The sequence below is a fragment of the Mixophyes fleayi genome, chromosome 3 (genome assembly GCF_038048845.1).
Source record: "Mixophyes fleayi isolate aMixFle1 chromosome 3, aMixFle1.hap1, whole genome shotgun sequence".
NCBI lineage: Eukaryota > Metazoa > Chordata > Amphibia > Anura > Limnodynastidae > Mixophyes > Mixophyes fleayi.
The window spans coordinates 193,619,764-193,640,693 of record NC_134404.1 but is presented as its reverse complement, the minus strand read 5'-3'; the positions used below and the strand labels follow the sequence as shown (position 1 = coordinate 193,640,693).

At 36.9% G+C, this 20,930-nt stretch overlaps 2 protein-coding genes across 6 annotated transcripts in view; one reads left to right on the top strand and one right to left on the bottom strand.

The window, feature by feature from the left end:
* NT5DC1 (5'-nucleotidase domain containing 1) overlaps window positions 1–20,930 on the bottom strand; it is a 332,570-nt gene that overhangs the window by 243,737 nt on the left and 67,903 nt on the right. The window lies entirely within an intron of this gene.
* The window catches only part of COL10A1 (collagen type X alpha 1 chain), an 85,294-nt gene that overhangs the window by 56,074 nt on the left and 8,290 nt on the right, over window positions 1–20,930 (top strand). For 2 of the 3 annotated variants that reach the window (XM_075202948.1, XM_075202947.1), the window contains exon 2: window positions 9,820–9,976. In XM_075202948.1, coding sequence (XP_075059049.1) covers window positions 9,835–9,976 — 142 coding nt within the window. In that variant the 5' untranslated portion in view covers window positions 9,820–9,834. Of the gene's footprint in view, window positions 1–9,264; window positions 9,393–9,819; window positions 9,977–20,930 lie in introns of those variants that run through there. The other variant, XM_075202949.1, reaches the window with a different exon arrangement.

Here is a 20,930-nt window from a genome sequence, read left to right as displayed (position 1 = left end):
TGGGTCCCCCATGCAAAATAACGAACATCCCCCTTCAGAGTACCCAGCCCCATGCTTAAAGCACTAGGGCTCTTCCCACAACCTGGGCGGTGTGTGAGGGGTAATAAAAATTTTATGCTACAAACACCATTTTGTTCCTTTTGCACTAGAAATCCCACCATTAACAGTTTGGGCACGCTAGCTTGTGCTGACCAGCATGGTGTTGTCTTAATGGCAAAGAGAACCCACACTGTGGGTTCTCCTGCTAACGTGCCACCAGCCTTGGCTGGCAAAAGCCTAGAGCTGAAACTATTAAAATCAGGTGGGGGACCAAACGCTTTTTGTCCTCCCTGATTCTGCTAGTACCAGTCTAGGCTAGCAGCACTCAGGCTATGCTGTTTTTTGGGAGGACAACTGTAAACTGTATTTACGGTTTTGTAAAAAGGGTTATAGGGATAACAGCGCTGCTCTTAAAAATGTGTAAAAGCTGCCAAGCTGGATCTGAACGGGACGAATTCCAGAACTTCCCAATATAAATCAGTAAGGACACAATATTGACCCACAGCACTAGAAGTAACAGCAACAAAAATGTAAATAGAGTCCAACAAATGAATAAAACGGATGGTAGTGAGCAGACAGAAACACTAATGTAAATAACCAAAAGGGTTTATTAAAAATGTTAAGGAAATTGGATGTTCCAAGAATAGAGTGAAATAAAAATTAAAAATAAAAAATAGAAGGATAGACATTGAAAAATGTGTATGTTCAGAAAAAGGCTATATGAGTAAAGATCCTATATCACAGATCCTGTGATGGCAACGGAAAAAGAAAAAGAGTAAAGATGTAGGCTGGAAAAATCACTTCAAACAATAAAAGTATGTAGGGGTAGAAAATGGTACCTTGATAAAAAATGTCCCACAAGGTTCTTCCCAAAGGTATCAATATCCATGAAGCCCTCCAGGGCTAGAAACGGGGGCTTTCTCCTTCCGGAGACGGTGCACCGCCGACTGTAACCGAATCCAATGGCTTCACCTTAGCTTCCTGTACCTTGGAACGCAAGCCTGCGTTCCAAGTGCCGCACTTCCGGTTGCAGGCAGCCGGAACCTGCAGCACCGCTATGTGGTATAAGGATAAATACAGGGGTAAAGAGTCCTCTTCTAATAGAAAAACGATGATAGTTTGTGTAGATCCAACGCGTTTCACCCCGCCATCGGGGGCTTCCTCAGGGAAAGTGCAAAACAATGTGTGAATCCATTTCAGCGGGGAAGGCGGTGCTTATAAACTGAGCATCCGTCTTGGACATCCCCCTAATAAAGTTTTAATTGGTGGACATCAACAAACCCTAAAAAAGGGGATGGGTCCAAATAAATAAAAACCTTTTAAATTCTTTTAGGTCACATAGATGATAATTAATATATTCACATATATAGAAAAATGAAGGATAAATAGCCCATATATACGATATTTAAAAACTATATAAAGTTTATTAATCTAGATGGGTATAAATAAAAACCAAAATACTATAAAAAATATAATAAAAAATAGTAAAAATTAAAAAAATGTATAAAAAGTGTAAAATAATAAATATAAAAAAACAACAACAAACTAAGATGTATTAAATTTTATAGAATACCAAGGCAGAAAGCAAATCAGAAACCACATATAAAGAAGTGTAAATCGGACAACAGGAGAAAGGATTTAAACTCTCTATAAAAAAGAGCCCAAGTCAAATTCAATGTTCAGACCTTTGGGGGTTAAAGTTTCAAGATTAAAAATCCATTTGGCTTCTTCTTTAGATATAGATGCTATAAAATCACTCTCCAGGATTTTTTCACTTTTTTAATTCCGACAAACTTTTATAAAGGTACCATTTTCTACCCCTATATACTTTTATTGTTTGAAGTGATTTTTCCAGCCTACATCTTTACTCTTTTTCTTTTTCCGTTGCCATCACAGGATCTGTGATATAGGATCTTTACTCATATAGCATTTTTCTGGACATACACATTTTTCATTGTCTATCCTTCTATTTTTTATTTTTAATTTTTATTTCACTCTATTCTTGGAACATCCAATTTCCTTAACATTTTTAATAAACCCTTTTGGTTATTTACATTAGTGTTTCTGTCTGCTCACTACCATCTGTTTTGTTCATTTGTTGCACTCTATTTACATTTTTGTTGCTGTTACTTCTAGCGCCGTGGGTCAATATTGTGTCCTTACTGATTTACGGTTTTGTGCCGGCAGCTCTATAGATGTGCTATATCTATATAGATAGGGTCCGGTGTTGGGCGCTGACATTGCCTTCTGAATGTCGACATTGTGACTACCTTTACTACTTGTCGACAGTCACAATGTCGCCATTATAATCATGTAGACAGACTGAACCTGTCAGTCTGTCAATGCTGAACCTGTCAGGTTCAGCATCGACAGACTGACTACATTCCAAATCAGGATGTAAGCATGGAAAAGGAGGAAAGCAGGAAACCACAGACTGAAAGATAAATAGTTGAATAAACCTGCATCATGTGCAATCAGACTAGAGATATACAGCCACTATGTCAAAGTGTCTATGTTGTTAAGCGATGATATTCATCATCAAATGGCTATAGCAATCGGTGATCACCCTCTGTACTGCAGTGTAAAAAGGATTCCGCTACCATATGTCACGGTCTGGAGAATAGATGATACTTAGTTGCCGAGATATGCATTGCTGCACTTGGAGGACTTCACCAGAGATCCCCGCAAGGAGGTTTGGATTTAGCTGCATGTGATGAGCAGGATGCGGTTCTCCAAGGCAGCTCCCAGCGAAGTAATAGTAGGTGGATGAGGACAGTCAACAGTCCGAGATCAAGCTGTGCGCGTATGCAGTACCAAAGGGAGATCCAGAAGAGAAGTCAAGCCCCCAGTGGTCAGAAGCCAAATATCTTCAGGAGCCAATCAGAGTGGCAAGAGAGTAGTCAGGGAAAGCCTGATCAATAAGCCAAATGCAATTACAAATAGAAGCAATGGAACAGAAATGCAGGAGCAAGGTCAGACCTAATATTCTGGAACAGTCCAGTTTATATAGGGGAGCAAGGTGGGCTAATTACCAGCGGCTGTGACATCACACACGCCGGGATTTGGAATAAACATCGGATTGCCTAGCAACGGTACGCGCATGCGTGGTGTGACCGGAACTCCGGACAGAAGTGACACATCTGGTTGCTTGGCAACCAGACAAGTGTATCGGGCAGAGGCAGCCGTCCCTGCACAAGAGAGGAAAACCAGGGACCGTGCTTGATAGTACTCCCTCCTCTCCTTCTGTCCGAATGGGTTTTCTGTCATGGTTTATTAAATTCTTCCAAAAGATGGGGGGGATTGGAGGTGTTTTTTGTTTACCCAGGACCTCTCCTCCGGGGTGAAACACTTACAATAGACTAAATACTGGTGCTGCCCTTAGAAAAATACAAAGTCCAAAAGACAGCTGACCTTATATTCATCACCAGAAGATATTCTTATGAGAGGGGGACAGGAGGGTTCTTGCAAGAATTTGTTAAGGACCAAAGGATTGATGAGAAACACAAGAAAGGAGTTGTAAATTCTGAGGGAGGTATTTAGACAAAGCTTGAAACTTACTGGATTAATTACTTGGATGATAGCAAACGGCTCAATGAAACCAGGGTAAACTTTATTGAAGGCACCCAGGAGTCTAACCTTATCACCAACGGGAAGAACAGGGAAAGTCTTATGGCAACGGTGAGCAGATCGCTTGTAGCATGCAGAGGACTCCTAAAGTTCAGTCTTGGATTAGGCCAAAACTTGAGCGAAAATCCGTATGAGAGTCTCAGCTGTCAGAAGAGAAGAACCAGGGTTGGATGTAAAAGAATGGGAACTTTGCCAAAAAACAATGAAGAAGGGTGAAGAAAAGGTAGAGTCGTGAACATGATTATTATGAGAAAATTCGGCCTATGGGAGAAGATTGATACAAATCGACTAATTTTCAGAGGAGTAACAAAAGATCTAGATCCTGATTTACTCGTTCCGTCTGACCATTAGTTCTTACAAAAGGACCTCCAGAAGCGAGAGATGAACAGAACTCCCCGGTACAAAATAATCTCTCATGGACACCTGTGTAGCCGGAATATCTCCTTTATAAAGATAGTAGTCAACTCAGTAGGCAGAGGGGAAAACATTCTAAGAAATAAAATGAGCCATTTTCGAAAATCGATCTACCACCACCCAGACGGTGATGTATCCATGACTCAAGGGGAAGTCTGTAATAAAGTCCAAGGTGATGCTAGACCAAGGACAATCCAGAGTCGGGAGAGGAAAGAGCAGACCCTGAGGACAAATTCTGGGCACCTTGTGCTGAGCACAACTGTCGCAGGCCGAAGCAAAGCTAGGTACATCCTGGTGATGAGTAAGCCACCAATAATGATGTATGAGGAGAGCCAAAGTCTTCTTAATCCCAACATGACCAGACATAGAACTGTGATCCCAGCAAAGGGCCTTAATGCGAAAGTGAGGTTCTAAACAGGAACAACCAACAGGAGGAGTTTTTAGATTAGAACTAGAATATGGACAGGATTAATAATGCGTCATAGTTCCGCACCAGAAAGAAGGTTAGAGTTCTCAAAGGACCAGGAGAGTGCATCAGCCTGAGAGTTTCTGGAACTAGGATGAAAGGTGAGGACACAATGAAAACGAGAGAAAAAATATAACCGGTAAGCCTGGCGAGGGTTTAAACACTGAGCAGCTTGCAGATAAGTGAGGTTCTTGTGATCGGTATAAATAGTGATGGAATGCCGGGCTCCCTCCAAAAGCAGACACAATTCTTCTAATGTAGACTTGATAGCAAGAAGTTCTTTGTCCGCACTCCTGTAATTTCAGAGGGTGTGAACTTCTTGGAAAAGAATCTGCAAGGATGAAACTTCCCTGAAGATGATATTTGTGAAAGAATGGCTTCCACTCAGATCCTGAGAAAAAAGCAAAATGTAGTCCAGATACACGACTACAAAATGATATAGCTGGTCATGGAAAATCCCAATGACGAATGCCTGGAACACAGCTATGGCATTACAAGGTATTTAAAATGCTCGTCCCGGGTATTAGAAAACGCTTTCCACTTGTCAACTTGCTGTATATGGATGAGAATGTAGGCTCCTGCAAGTCCAGTTTCGTAAACACCTTGGAACTATTGATCCGGTCAAATAATTCTGAGATGAGTGGCAGAGGGTATAAATTTTTCACCATTATGGAGTTCATCTGTCGGTAGTCAATGCATGGTCGTAAGGATCCATCTTTCTTTTTAACAAAGAAAAATCCTGCGCCAGCAGTGGAGGACGATTTCCAGATAAAACCTTGTTCCAGATTCTCTGTGATGAACTGCGACATGGCTTCGGTCTTGGGGAGAGATATGGATAAGTTCTACCTCTTAGGATTTGCTTTACAGGCATGAGATCTATGGGACAATCCCAGGGGCGATGGGGAGATAAGGTCTCTGAGGATGTCTTGCTAAAAACATCTCGGAAAGAGGCGTAGATTCTGGGCAACGTAGTTTCAGAAGAAAGAATATTACACGAAGTCTGAAACTAAAAAGGTTTTATAGAGATAAGACACTGTTTGCTGCATTGTGGTCCCCAAGAAATGACCTATGCATATAACAGGGGTAATACCAAAAAGCTGATCCACTCAGAATGTAAAACTCCTACCAACAGCCAAAAAGGTAGAGTGATGCTAGTAATGGAACCGTTGGTAACATGGTTACCATCTACAGCAGTTAAACGGCTGGAGCATGGTTTGCACTAGCAGATGGAGTTGTTTAGCGAGAGCGGCGAAGTTGAAGTTTCCGGCAGCCTACAAAGGTTACAGAGCATCCCCTTAGAGAAAAAAAAAAAGTGACAGGCATCAAGAAGTCTAGAGACCATGAATGAACAGGGAGAAGGACCTGGAGCTCCTAGAATGGCCTTCCTGACACAGCCTAGGAGGGCGTGTTTCTCGATCTTTTGAGAAACGTGGTCAATAGATGTCTAGAGTCGCCAATACAAGCGGAGGTGATTCATAAACCTTCTCTCGTGTTTTTCTGGAGTAAGGCGAGAACGCCCAATTTGCATCAGTTCCTCTGGCAGAGGAACAGGATTTTGGAAGCATGGAGCTAGGCGGGGCATGAAGCGACAAGAACGATCTCAATCCTGAGAGCACTCCCTGAAGTGTAGATCAATTCTAACACACAAATAAATAAGAGCATCAAGAACTGACGGTAATTCCCTAGAGGTCAAATGATCTTTGAAGTGATCGTTAAGTCCTTGCCTAGAAGTTGGCGACTAATGCCTCATTGTTTGACTTTAATTCTGATGCAAATGTACGAAATTGAACTGCATACCAACTAACTGGGAGTAAACCTTGACGAAGATACAGTAGGCTGGAAGCAGCTGAAGACACGCTACAAGGCTCATCGAAAACTCTGTGGAAAGTATCAATGAAGGAAATAGGATTCTACAGAATGGGATCGTCACACTCCTATAATAGAGAGAGGCCCATGCGATTACCTGGCCGGATAGTAAAGAAGTAATGAAAGCCACCTTGCCCCTCTCAGATGCTATGCTCTCAGGATTTCTCTCACACTGGATGGCACATTGATTAAAGAAACCCCTACATTATTTAGGGTCTCCGTCATATTTTTCAGATGGGGAAATGTGAAGATTCCTGGCCAAGGTAGGGGTAAAAACAGAAGATAAAGCGGTTGCAATTGAACATGTGATGGCTGTAGGCTGTGAAGTGGCCAGGGTATTCCGTATTCTGCAATAAGCGAGTCTGCTCAGACTCTTGTTGCTCGACCCAATGGGCCAAATGGTTAAGTAAATCTCAGGCTCAGGTTTCCCCAGCACCATCTGTCATGGATAAATGTATACTGTCACTGTGTCACGGGCTGGAAAATAGTTAATATCTACTTGCTGAGATAGACACAATTGCACTTGGAGGCACGGATTCTAACGTGTCCCTGGTCCTTGCCAGGGATCCCCACAAGGAGGTCTGGAATTAGCTGCATGGGACGTGCAGGTCACAGTTCTCCAAGGCAGCTCCCAGTGAAGTAGCTAGAAGTGCATGAAGATAGTAAACAGTCCGAGATCAAGCTGTGCAGATATGTGGTACCAAAGGGAGTTCCAGAAAAGTAGACAGGTCGCCAGAGGTCAGATCAAACAAAATACAATATAAGGTGCGCCAGGGGAATAAGCTAAAAGTAAGTCTATAATAACTATGGCGGATAACATCTTGAAATAAAACAATACTTTTTATTATTAGCACATTAAATGTGCTATCTAGTTTAAAAAGTAACAATGTGTGGCTAATTGATAAAATACAAAGTAAATATAAGAATAAGAGTAATAAAAACAATAATAACAAACAGATAGCTTGCACTATAATCACACTTCAATAATCCTAATGAAAAAGTCTTACGGGAGTATTCAATTGTTAGCGAGTTCCGCTAAATACTCGCGCTCTAAAAATATTACTGGTAATACGGTAATATGCGCGTAAATACCGTTAATACGGTAATTTACTCGCTGGATTTCAGCTCGCAGCTCAGGGAGCTGCGAGCTGAAATCCAGCGAGATATTACCGTATTAACGGTAATATTTTTAGAGCGCGAGTATTTAGTGGAAATTGCTAACAATTGAATACCCCCCTTAAAATCCGAAACTAGCAGACATATCTTAAAAAACGTAGTTTGCACACTTAATCATCAATCCATGAGGTAGATTGGTAAAATATATTCACTTTCTACAAACATATATTATTTTCTCATTATATACCCATTTTAGCTTATTTAGCCTCATAGTCCTATTTTATGTCATTCTTTGTAATGATCTAGTTTGCTACTGTACTATCCCTAGTGTACTATATGCTCTCCTATGTTCCTGAAGCACACTGCCTGTGTGTCATCCTCGATTCCTCCCTCTCCTTTAGTTCCCACATTCAATCTCTTTCCTAATACTGCTGCTTCCACCTTCATAACATCACCAGGAGTCGGCCTTTCCTCACCCTCAGCGCAACAAAAACTTGCTTATATATTTCTCTATGTAAATACCTAACTAGGAAATAACATAATTGTATATATTCAATGGGGTGCCTTTTGTAACTTCTTGACACATTTAATGCAGGAAAGCGTATTTTTTATGCACAAATATCACAATTTATTGAAAACAACTGAGTACACTAATGTGAGTAATGAAATAAACACAATTTTGATGTCTCCCTAATAGACATAGCCACTGGCATTTTATTAGCAGTTTTACCTCTAGTAAATGTGTTTCGTATACATTTTTACTAGCGTATTAGAGCGCATTACTGCCAATGTGCCTACACATGGTAAATGCAAAAAATGGAACAAAACAGCATTCTGAAAAATGCTACCCAAACATCGATGTGTACTGTAGAACTAGAAATGGTGGCTTCTAGTGTCACACACTTTTTTTTTTTTTTAAACAACTTTATATTGCATTTGCATATTGGAGAGTTATATCCTTCTGCTCTTCTAACATTAACCTACATTAACCTATTCCATATATAACACATTAGATATCATGCTCTAAAATCTGGATGGAACACAGTTCATCATTAATAGGTAGTTAGTCTTTAAGAAAACCAAACAGAATGCAAAGTAGTACAACAAAATAGGAAAAAGAAATGGAGCAGGGTGTAGTTAATAGCGACTTGGAGAAAGATAAAGTAAAAACAGTGGAATGATACGAGAGATAAAGTTCCCAGGTATTAATACAGAAAAACTATGAACATAATATGAACAAGCCTAACAAGAAAAATGGGCCTAAAATGCACATAAGAAATTACATTGTATTGTTCTAGTACAAGATACTGTAGACTAATGAAAAACTGCTATAAGTTACAGCACTTGCGCCAATATTAGTAAATAAACCCAACAGCGATGTGAGTTTACCAGAAACTATAGCATTCAGTTCCAGGTAATGGCAGATTATGATTAATGTTTTTTGCAAGCATGAACTTCCTTCTCAAACACAATATATTTTATTTCTTTTTAAAATGTGTTATTTCTTTCCTTGGCTGATACACCTTGATTACAAGCTAGGAACCAATTTCCCACCCAAATATGAGTAATTCCACAACAATGGCAGAGAATTGGCCTGGCCAAGCATTCCTGCATTCAATCACTCTTTGTATAATTAAGGCTTCCCATTCTGAGGGAGGAGCTTTCTTGAGTAAATTATTATATTTGCATAAGAGTATAAATAAATGAATCTAAGAAATATACTGAAGGATAATACTTTCACACTTATATGTGGCATGTTCTAAAAACTAGTACTAGATTAGTACATCGGATTTAGTCTACAGAAGTTGAAAGCAGACATCAGCAAAATATATTCTATGCTGATGATTGTAACTTATAAACCTCGGTAATTTTATATTGCTTACTGCTTTTTATATGTTTTCTTACTCTGGTTTTTCTTTGAGTCAGAACTTATAAAACCTGCTTCAGGGAACTGTCAGCTATTGGTCTGCACAATGCTGAAATTACAAAACAGAAATATACTTATTTTTATATGCTTGATTCAGTCATACTTGTTCAAAGAGCAACATTTCCAAAACAGCCCACAGGAGCTATGTTTGCACTGAATTATGAAAGCCGCACTTACTGGAATATAGTGACTACATACATGGCTGTTTGACCTCTACAGAACACCACATATTACAGTATTAATTTTAAATATTTCAACATCGAAGCAATGTGCTCTTTTTTTCTTTATTAAATACTGTGACTTTGCAAACACAACCCATTTACAGAATGGAATGTAATTTTTTTTTATTTTTTTTTTCATACAGGACAAGTCTGGCAACATGCATTTACAAACAAGCATCTTCTTACTCTTGGTCTCTCCAAATTTTGTTTACACGTCTGGCTATTTTCCTGAAAGACATGCAAAGCAGTCCAGTGTAAAGGGACCACCACCATTCCTGCCATTTAATGCAAAAAGTCAAGGTAAGATATTAATTTCCCATGATTTCTTTGTCTGTATTGTATATATGAAAGAAACCTATCTAATTTTAGAACTGATTTTCTGATCAAAATTAACATATTTATATATTGTATGCAAAGAACATGTTTATAGAGCATTGCACTGCTCTTAAAATGTGGCTCTTTTAAAGGAAACTTATCAAGGGATTTCTGATATTACTAGATTATGTGGCAAACAAAAATATATCACTACAAAAAATATGTATGAATCTATTGATTTATAAATATTATTTATTAACCTATCTTTTATTCTGTGTATGTCTTCAAGCTTTGAAGTCACAAAGTGTTTTCAATCCCTTTATTGGCTTTGCACTTCATTATGTCATGTATGCCATCAAATGTAACCTTGCCTCAAGTAGTAATTTTCTAACATAACTGCAAAAGTGTTATTGTATATTATTCTACTACTCAACAGCAAGTATGACAATGAAAGCGTTGTTTATTTGGTTGTTACAAGTTTTCACAAATATGCATCTTGCTAGTTAATAACTCAATTTGTGCTCTGAAAGCTTGTAAGATCTCTCAAATCAATCTAGTTAATAAAGTTATTTGTTCAACTAAAACTAGACATGAAAAATATTATGATACAGGTTTCATGATAATATTTTATTTAGATTCTACAACCCTGGAGTATGCACTAGGCTAAATAATATGCATATTATATATTAAATACAAAGCTTGCTTTTTATTTCTATGTCACAAATGCAAACCACTGAGATCAATGAACTATTGTACCCAGGTGAAACTATTTGCATTTTAAGTAGATATTTTTTAACAAAAACTTTCAGACGCTTTGGTTTCTTGAAACATTTTAGCGCTATAATATTTTTTTACCATTGTTGCCCTAAAGCTTAGATATATAGGCTGATGTGTTTGATTAGAGATCATTAAATGCCCATATTTCAATAGATCATTTAAACTATTGTTGACAACAGCATTTCTGTAAGGCATCATACACTCCCATCTGATCTAGGAGCCAATTCACTAACTGAAATAGCAATTTAACATTGTAAATATACTTTTTCTATCTAGTATAATATAGCTAAAAACTATATTTGAAAATGTCACATACCAAGATTGAGCAGTCTTTTTTCTAAAATGGAATAGGCTTTTTTTTTTTTTGTTTAACTGGCATTCAATGCTAGCTATGTGTCACCATTTCAAGTATAATTTTACTTGATTCACTATTGCCTATGTTTTAGAGATTTAACTACCATGGCTTCAGAATAGCAGTACAGAATGTCACTGAACTGCGTAGGAATTTAGTTATGAATGGGGTCAAGCAGCAACACAATCCTTCCAGTCCCTGGAAAGTTATATAAAGGATAATCTTTCATAGCTAATCATGCATTATTGTTTTGGACATTTAACATTTTAGATACAAACTATGTATAAGTCATTATGTATAAGTTCTATAGTGACAAATGCGGAGATATGACAATAAAAGTTATTTTTATTAACACAATATCCATATAATACACAGAGAATGAAAGAGCTCTCATAATACCTGGACACCGCTCTTGGCTATGTATTTCTGGGTTTTATAGCTGCCCCATTCTGATACTCCACCAGTAGCTTCTCTGCAAACTTCAGTTTAACATTATGATAACCGGTGAGTCATTACATCCAACACAACTAAAATCAGATCTGCACGTAATTCAGCAAATAATGCTATCCTTAACAACAGTCAGTTAAGATGTTAGAAAGTACTCTCTTCACTCACAGAAACCATAGGTGGTATACATATATGTTTAAAGCAATTTATAATCTTTTTGTAGATTAGTTTATAGGATGACATGCACTAATCAAGGGAGAATAATATCTGAAATAAATGTGTTCCTACGTCACTGCTGTTACCATTTGTATATAAGAAAATATATAATTGAAATGACACATGATTTTTCCAATCCATAATGTGAGAATTTTCCCTGGTTCTCTTATCCTTAGAATGGTAAAAGCATGGATGCCACTGCTGTTTATAAAGGTTTTTATTTGGATCTTATTGAAAAATTATAATGAAATTTGACTAAAATATGAATACTGACATACAGCTACTAGGTTTAAATAGAAGTCACATAGAAAAAATGAGCAACAAATTTAGCTCAGAATCATGGGGGCAGATGCTCTAAAACATAGCAGTAAATCAATCCATTGTAGAATTGGGTACACTCAGCATGGTTAAATATATATTTTCATTGAATAATTAATTAACTAAAAAATGCATAGCTTTAATCTTCTAATTCCAGATTAATACTTTCAGTGTTTTACAGTGTAGACAAACACTAGTAATGTACATTTTTGAAAATGCATCACTATACGGGGGAGAAGAATATAACATGAGTAATAGACACAACATCTGCTGTTAAAGCCATCAGTTACTATACTAAATAAGTCTAGCTAGAATATGTGGAAACATATCAATATATATACATATATACACACACACATATAATATATATATATATATATATATATATATATATATATATATATATATATATATATATACACATATATACACATATATACATATACATATACATATACACACACATACAAAAATGAAAAGAAACATGACAAATCTAAATGAAATCTGATAATAACATGTACACTTGTAGTGCAATACAAAACTCCACTAATAAATAGACCCAAAAGCCCCATATTTGGTATGAAAGCACTTTCAGTAGAACTATTGTCTGATCTAATATTGAGGATCTAAACAGAAATGATGTATAGCTACATAGAGTTATATGACATATGTGGGCAGTGGTGTTCAGTGAATCTGTATAGCTACTTGTATAAAACTGCAAGAAAAGGCCAGTTTGCACTAAAAATAGCATAATTCCACTAGCAGTGATTAACAAGGACGGTTGCCTCCATGTGCCTGTATTCCAAGGCACGTGCCCCTCACGAAGCCTACAGACATAGCCTGCTCATAGGAGGATAATGCGCATGAGAGAGGACCTTTAGTCAGAGAAAAAGAGGTGACAGAGAAGCAGAGAAAAGATTCTAGTCTGTAAAGCGACTCCATGAAAGAGGAGTTATAGGAGAGGAATGTCACAAAAGGCAAGTTAGGCTGAGCTGTTTGCGACAAATAACAGAGGGGTGACACGAGGGAGGTATTTGAGAGAATCAGCATAGGCAGAGAAGGAGAGAACTAGGGAGAAAGAGTTGGACATTATAATATAAGAACAGAGAGTGAAAGTGCAGATGAGAGAGAGGATTAGAGTAGGAATAGCAAGGAGCGAAGCTAGATATGGCAACAAACCCGGACAATAGAAGAGACTCCAGCGATAACCGAGAATGTGTCAAAAAGGAAACGGAGGTTTCCCAATTAGAACCTTTTAGGACAAGAATACCTAAACCAGGCGACAATGATCGACAGCACTACCCCACTAATTCTGAATATCACCAGAACAGATAAGTGGTACCACTAAATAACGAAACATGAAATCACTAAGACTGAAAGCAAAATTTGGCGGGGTCCTGCAATGAGTTTCTATTTCCTCCATAGGCTCCAGTTCTGCTTTTGTGAGCATGCATGTGGGCAAGTGCATGCACTGTGAAACACTGTTTGGGGTTTTAGTCCCATAACTCAAAGCCCAAATGGGTATTCACTGCACATGCATCGGCCCATGTATATACTCAGAACAGCGGACCCCACAATAGTACATGGAATGGCATCACCCATAGATCTGTCCATGCTCAGTTCTACACACTCAGAAATTGAGATAAAAAGTTATGCAAATCCTGGCCAGATGACCGTCATCAGAAACTTTAGAAGAACAATTTAGGAACCACAAGTTGTCAACAAATTTGAAAAACAAAGATTGAGGGTAATTACCCATGTGTGTCTTACTTTGATAACTGAACTCACCACTCTATGAAGGATAATGGGACAATAGCAGTAAAACTAAATAGCTTATTGTCTAAAGCTAAATTATTGATTCACAAAGTGCTCACTTCCTGTTCATAAAATAGTGTACATTTTCGTGTTGATAAAAAAAAAAAAAAAGAGTTATATTTTATTTATTATACTAGGAGTTTATTGTTTTATAACACCCAAGGCAAATTTTATACGAAATGTAAACATATCTATTGATTCACAACTTGAACATGTAGTGTTCAAGCTAACAACTGTAATAATTATTGCAGATTGAATTTATTTATAATTATTGTGGTTTATTTGTGATTTTCCTGTGTTCCTCAGGGTCTTCCTTCCCATATCCTCCTCATAATCTCCCCTAATAATAGCCGTTCCTAAGTGTTACTTTCTGCTTCTTTAGAGACTCTGGTTAGGATCTTGCCTCTCTGTGTCGGGGTTGGTGGCACTCTTTCCCACAGAAAAGGAGCAGAGGCGCCATCTATAAGAACCTGACAGAGTACTACACTATAAAAGAAAAATGCTATATTTAACAAAAAAAAAAATCTAGAATAAATATCTTCTGTATAAATACAACATAAAAGGATATCTCCACCCAAAACGAATTATCCTTGACAATGCTGCAACAGTTTGAAAAACACCTGCACTGAGCAGGAAAAAAGAGCATCAGAACCCGTATGGCATCCACTGAAATCGAAGGTCAGATAAGTAAGGTTTTGTTATTTTATGGACCTCAACTAATTCCACCCAACAGAAAATATTTAACTTTGAATGGTGTAATCCTTTAGGCTTAAACAAAAATTAGTTAAGCTATATTATTCATAAATACAATTTTCATATCCAATCTTTATTTCAAATTATCCATCAATAAAAAGAACTTCTTCTACAGGAGTTTTCACTTGTTTAGTCAGTCTTTACATTATTTTTTACTGTATTACCCGACAGACAAGCAATTAAGCTCTATGAATCTGGGGACTCCCCAAACATTGTATAATCAAGTTCTAAGCTACAAAAATAGCAATTTGGTATATTATATAACCTATTAATGCTCTGTCCCTTGCTAGCTAGTGATTTTGACAGTGGTGGCAATATTCTACCCAGCTACATATTTTCAGAACAAATATTAAATATTGTGATTATTAGAAACCTCTAACAGTAGGTAGTTCTGGCTCAATCACACTGTTTATTCAAGTGCTGTACAGACTTCACTTGGATGGACATACCAGCTATTTTTATGTGTGTCCCCTGTTAGGATTTACCCAGAAAAAGGGAGGTGCTTAGGTTTCCTAATGCTGGTCTGATTTAGAATTTAGAAACTGCAACAGCCTTGCTATAATGTGATTCTTTTACATATTGGTTTTGCCTTCGTGGGCTACACCTAAAATGTCTCAATATGTCGCCAATAAAACAAACTACAGAAGTGCACACTTCCAACTTATTTAAGAAAAAGTAGAAACAAAGTATAAGTTCACAAATTACACAATATTTACCAACTTTCAGACTCAGAAATATAAAAAAACAAAAAAAGAGGATAATTTAAGACTAGATTGTGGGAATATGTTGACAACAGTGATTTTAGGACTGATATAATAACACCCCCTCAACAGAGTGAGGCACATTCCTGATATAAAATAATCAGCTTTGCTATTTACTAATCAGCCGTAGTGTGAATCTGTGGCTATGAAACAACACTATAGATGATAGGTGTAGGGCACTGTGTCTTCTGTTACAGTTTTGAGGAATAATATATTGCATCGTAGATATTATACACCGTCTCCCGACATAGAAAAAATTTCCTGCAATAATTAATCATATATTTAAATTGTTAAAACTATATCTACATTACTCGACTGGTAAACTTTTTTATTTTCTATTTGTTTTATCTGGTTTTAGCACTTTTCACCTTAATCAAGTATGCAATCATTTTAATATTTCACGAATATAGGGTATTTACTAATATAGGCAAAATTTTCATTTATGAATTAATAAAATGATGATTTACGTTGGACTGTGGAGTTCCCCATATAGTATAATTTATTTTTGCTTGCCTTGTTTAATATGTATTGATTAATTTGGGGATTAACAGCTATAGTAGAATAACAGAAGTATTAGTCTAAGGACAAGGACATTATACATGGTTTGCTGTTTAATAATAATGAAAGTATCATTCCCATCTAAAAATATCATATGTTTTTGAAACATTTCAAAAGGTGTTTTTTTGTTTTGTTTTTTAACTATTTTAACCTTACTTTAACTTTGCACCTTAACCAGATCATACACATTTCCAAGCTGTATCAAGTTCATCTGAAATACTTTTTAAAATTTCTTAGACTAAGTAATTTTTAAGTTGGTTATTTATTCAGGACACATTGGCTTTTCTTGGTAGCATATTAGAATATGTATATAACAGGCAAACATGAAATACACTTTTCCTAAACCGTTCCTATAGTTACTTTAAGCACTCCATAAAAAAGTCAACATAAAGAAACAAGGATTAAGGAGTCTCCAGTATTTCTATTATTTCTAGCACTAATCCAATGCAAAGTTTAATATTATTTAATATAGTAGTTACTATTAGATCCATATCAGTATGGATCTATTGGTCATTTCTTGCATACGAAACCTAGCTTCCAGAAGAGAGCCTCAGTGACATCACAGAGATTGCCCTTTGAAACTCCTGAGTGCTACTGCATTGTGAAAATGTGCTAAATGTTTAAAATCTGCTGGCAAGGAATCAACTAACATGGTTTTCTGACATATTACTGGACTAACCTTATGTAAATGGTCACAGGGGTTCAAAGATGAGAGTTTATGTATGTGTAGCACCAACAGATATGACCTAATAAATTTTAAATTGCAAAACCGGCGTAATGTCTTCAGAATTCGCCCCCTCCCTCCCGTTTGCACAAAATTGATTGCATTAGGGAACAATATCAGAAAAGAAGAGGGATGACCTAAATAAAATAAATGAATAACTAAAATAGTATAAATTCTTGACAAAATGGCAAACACACATCAATTGTGAATGGAATGCAGAAAAATTAGCAGAAATTATGTATGTGTCCCTAAGAGTACTGTACAATGTAGTTCCAAAAATTATATTTGTGTGTCACTGAAAGATTAATAGCAGGAAAAAGGATATTCTATGCTGGAATGGTGAGTGAAGGGTGTGTCACACACCATTACGTTTTTGCCTGTTAATCAGCTGACAGCCTAGGGAACAACCTAATGCACTGTTTTTCCCTACTAAAAGGATAAGGTTTCACATAGAATTTTCACTCAATCCTCAGGGAAATGACAGGTAGTGCTCTATAGCAAGAGTCTGTGGAAATGTGAGAATAGTGTAAAGACGTCGCTTTAAAGCTGTGTTTTGTAACAAGCAGGATATGTTATGTTTAAAAAAGGAAAACTGGCAGAGAAATTTGGGTTTATGATGTATTTTGCATCTGTGGACTTCTGCAATATTTAGTTAAAATTAATTGGGGTCAGCGGTACCAAATCTTCTGGATTATGACTAGGTGTGATAGTTGCAATGTATGGCCACACACAATACAATTATCCCAAGAGCTGATCCTTTCAGAAACTTTATTGTTGAATATACACCTAATAACAGTGACTTTTTATTGTAATTTTAATTCAGAAATTATGCTATTAATGGAATATATTTTCCTTAAGGTACTTTTAAGTGCAGAAAGATGGACAAAATTATTAATAGATATTGATCAAACAAATTGTCAGACTAATCTCTGTACAGATACACAAGTGGAACATATTAAAATTAAGAGAAAAAAAAAAAACAGTGTGATCGGAAATTGTACTTACAACCTTTGCAGGCATTTTTTTTTAGTGCATTGCGGTTCAATGTACTATTTTTGCCTATTTGTACAGACATTACGGCAGGCTTTTATATTAAAAGAACACACCTGCATAGAACACAGGTGCAAACACATTATTTCCCGATCAGCTCAAGTGCACTGCACCTGTATGACCAATGTGCATTCAGCTTTTTATGTAAGGCAAGCTTATGGACTTATCAGTCTATGGGGTAGAGATAATTCCCAAAAACTTTTGCAAGGTGCCTATGAAACGGCCGCGAGACACCTCACGTGGATACTTTCTTTTACTTAACCAACGCTGATTTCTGCTTGCTCCCCATAGAGGTGCGGGCAAAAATCCACGTTACTTTTTACCGTAATTCCGGTAAAAACACATGTCCGCAATGTTGTTAAGAACATTGCAGACAATTGTATCTGCCCCTATAAGTGAATACAGAGAAATCAAGTAAAGCCCTCTCTCTCCCATGCTTATGGAATTCCCTACCACGCCCAATCAGGATTTCCCACAGCCTTCAATTCTTTAGACGTTCTCTAAAAATCCATCTTTTATTTAAAGCTTACCATGTCACTGATGATATTATTCACACCAATATACCCTCGCAACTGTCACAAACTACACTTTAAACCACACTCGCTCCTCTTATTTCAGGTGTGCCCTCTTCCACTTAGAATGTAAGCTCTCTAATGAGCAGGGTCCTTTCATACCATTTGTTTTCATGGCTTTCATGGTTTTTATTTTGTCTGCCTTGTATATCCTTGTTTTATATATGCTCTGTTTTCCCTACTGTACAGTGCTTCAGAACACTGTGGCGCCTTTTCAATTTACAATAATAGCAATAGAGTCAACCAATGGCATCATGATGAGAAAGACAGTTTGGAATATATTGCCATGGCCCTATAGTTCACAAATAAATAAATTCTGATTCGATAATGTAGGAAAATAAAATGTGAAAAATGAAGAAAGGAATGCCAAATCAATGAAAATGCAAAAACTGTGAATAATTCTTATAGCCACTGTATAGAACATAATCATATAGGTTTATATACATGTGTATTTAGCAAAATGGACAAAGCATGAATGCCATAGAAAGGTGTTCAAATATAAAATAGAGTAATTTAAAGCAGTGCCATCGTATAGTATCGATTGCTTGTGGTGTTCACTGTATCTGGTACGGTGTAACTGTAACGTAAGCGCTTGTGCTTAAAGTGCGTGTCATTGATATAGCTTGGGACACCCATTGTTACCTGATGAGCACTGCTCTCCCACACTGATCTGTCATGCTGAAATGTATGTTTTTTTCCAGTGTTCCAAATGGAGCTCATAGACTGTGATTATTATGCAACCGTGTAGGTCCTAGCGGAAGGACCTCCTCCAATTTGCTGGATGATAGGGGGCACAAATCAAATATAGCGGCTGTGCTAACATAGCAAAGTCATTTAATAATTTTGGTATTGGAAAAGAAAGTATTTTTTTTTTTACTTTTTAATTTGTTACATTATTTATAGTCCCTATCTGTTCCCCCTGCAACTAATTTAATCTCCCTGTTGCCCTATACTAAACTAAAAAAATTATGTACTGCTTCTAAAAAGGGTAAATATGCCTTGACACAGATATCATCAATCTATATAGCACCACTAATTCTGCAGCGCTGTACAGAAAACACAAGCACATCAGTCCCTCCCCCATTGAAGCTTAAAGTCTAAATTCCATAACATACACACACACACAGACTATTTGATAGCAGCCAATTAACCTACTAGTATGTTTTTGGAGCATGGGAGGAAACCGGAGCACCTGAAGGAAACCCACACAAACAGGGGAAGAACATACAAAGTCCACACAGATAAGGTCATGGTCGTGAATCAAACTCATGACCCCGGTGCTGTGAGGCAGAAGTATGTGAAATAATGGAAAATTATACTTAGTCAGTATAATGGTAAAACTGTATACCGTGATGTAGGGTTGCTATGCAGGAAATCTACAGGCAACAAAAGAAGCACTACAGCCAGAAAAGCCAACAATAAAACCACATGTGATATCTGCAATACAGAAATACATGTATTAAAAAAAATGGAAATAGTAGAAAGACATAACCAGAAGAGGCTGCTGTAATATGTAGGCTTACTAGCTTTTAATGAATGAGTGATGACTATTAAAAATCTGAAAACAAAACATACTATATGGAAATAAATACATGTTGCATGATTTGCGATATGATTCATGATACAAAGTAAATGATTGAAACTCCATAAGGACTCGGCTTCAGCCACTAGTGGAGGAATCAGAGTAACTTCTTAGCTGCACAATTACAACAGTGTATTAAAAAGCCAAAAGGCTCTTGTATGTGAATAAAGTAAGTCCTCCAATAGATTAAGTGAACATTATAATTCTGTGATATTTAACTGTAGAATATTATAGTACCAGCGAAGCGAAATTTCTAGAACTTTTGATCACACCATTATATTTAAATGAATACGCATATCTAAAAAAAAAAGTTTTTAATTTTATATACTTATTTAAATTGTCATAAGATCATATTGGAGTTATGGTCTTCTGGGGTAGATGGTTGCACTTCAGACAGATCAGCCAAGGATATTGCACCATTCAATTGTTTTGGTTTAACTGTCCACAGTTACTTTTATTCACCAGGCATAAAAAATAACAAACAAACAAAAGTCCTAGCCTTTCAACTTCTAACTTATACAAGGGAACACCCTCTCTAAAGTGAGGAACTTAGTATCCAACACACATACAAGACAATCGAACTTACAGATCACAAAATGCAGTATCTCTCAGGAGCCATCTGGCCTCCTCCCCAGGTATTGAGAGAGAATGAACTGCCTAGTAGCCTTTTAACAGCACCTCGTCAGGTGCAACTCCTGATTACTAGCAACTTGCTAGCTTGTTGGAAAACCCGAAAAGGGACTTAAGAATGGAGCCCACCCTTCTCTCCATTCATAACCTAGGGACCATTATACCGCTCATTCCTACAACCAAACACACTCTTTGGGAACCTTTACCACACACACAGACAATCTACCTGAGGTATTTAAAACACAAAAACAAAAATGCAGGACTTAAATACCTGCCATTTACTACTTTCCCATTGCTTCTGTATGTGTGTGTGTGTGTATATATATATATATATATATATATATATATATATATATATACATACATACACACACACACACACGT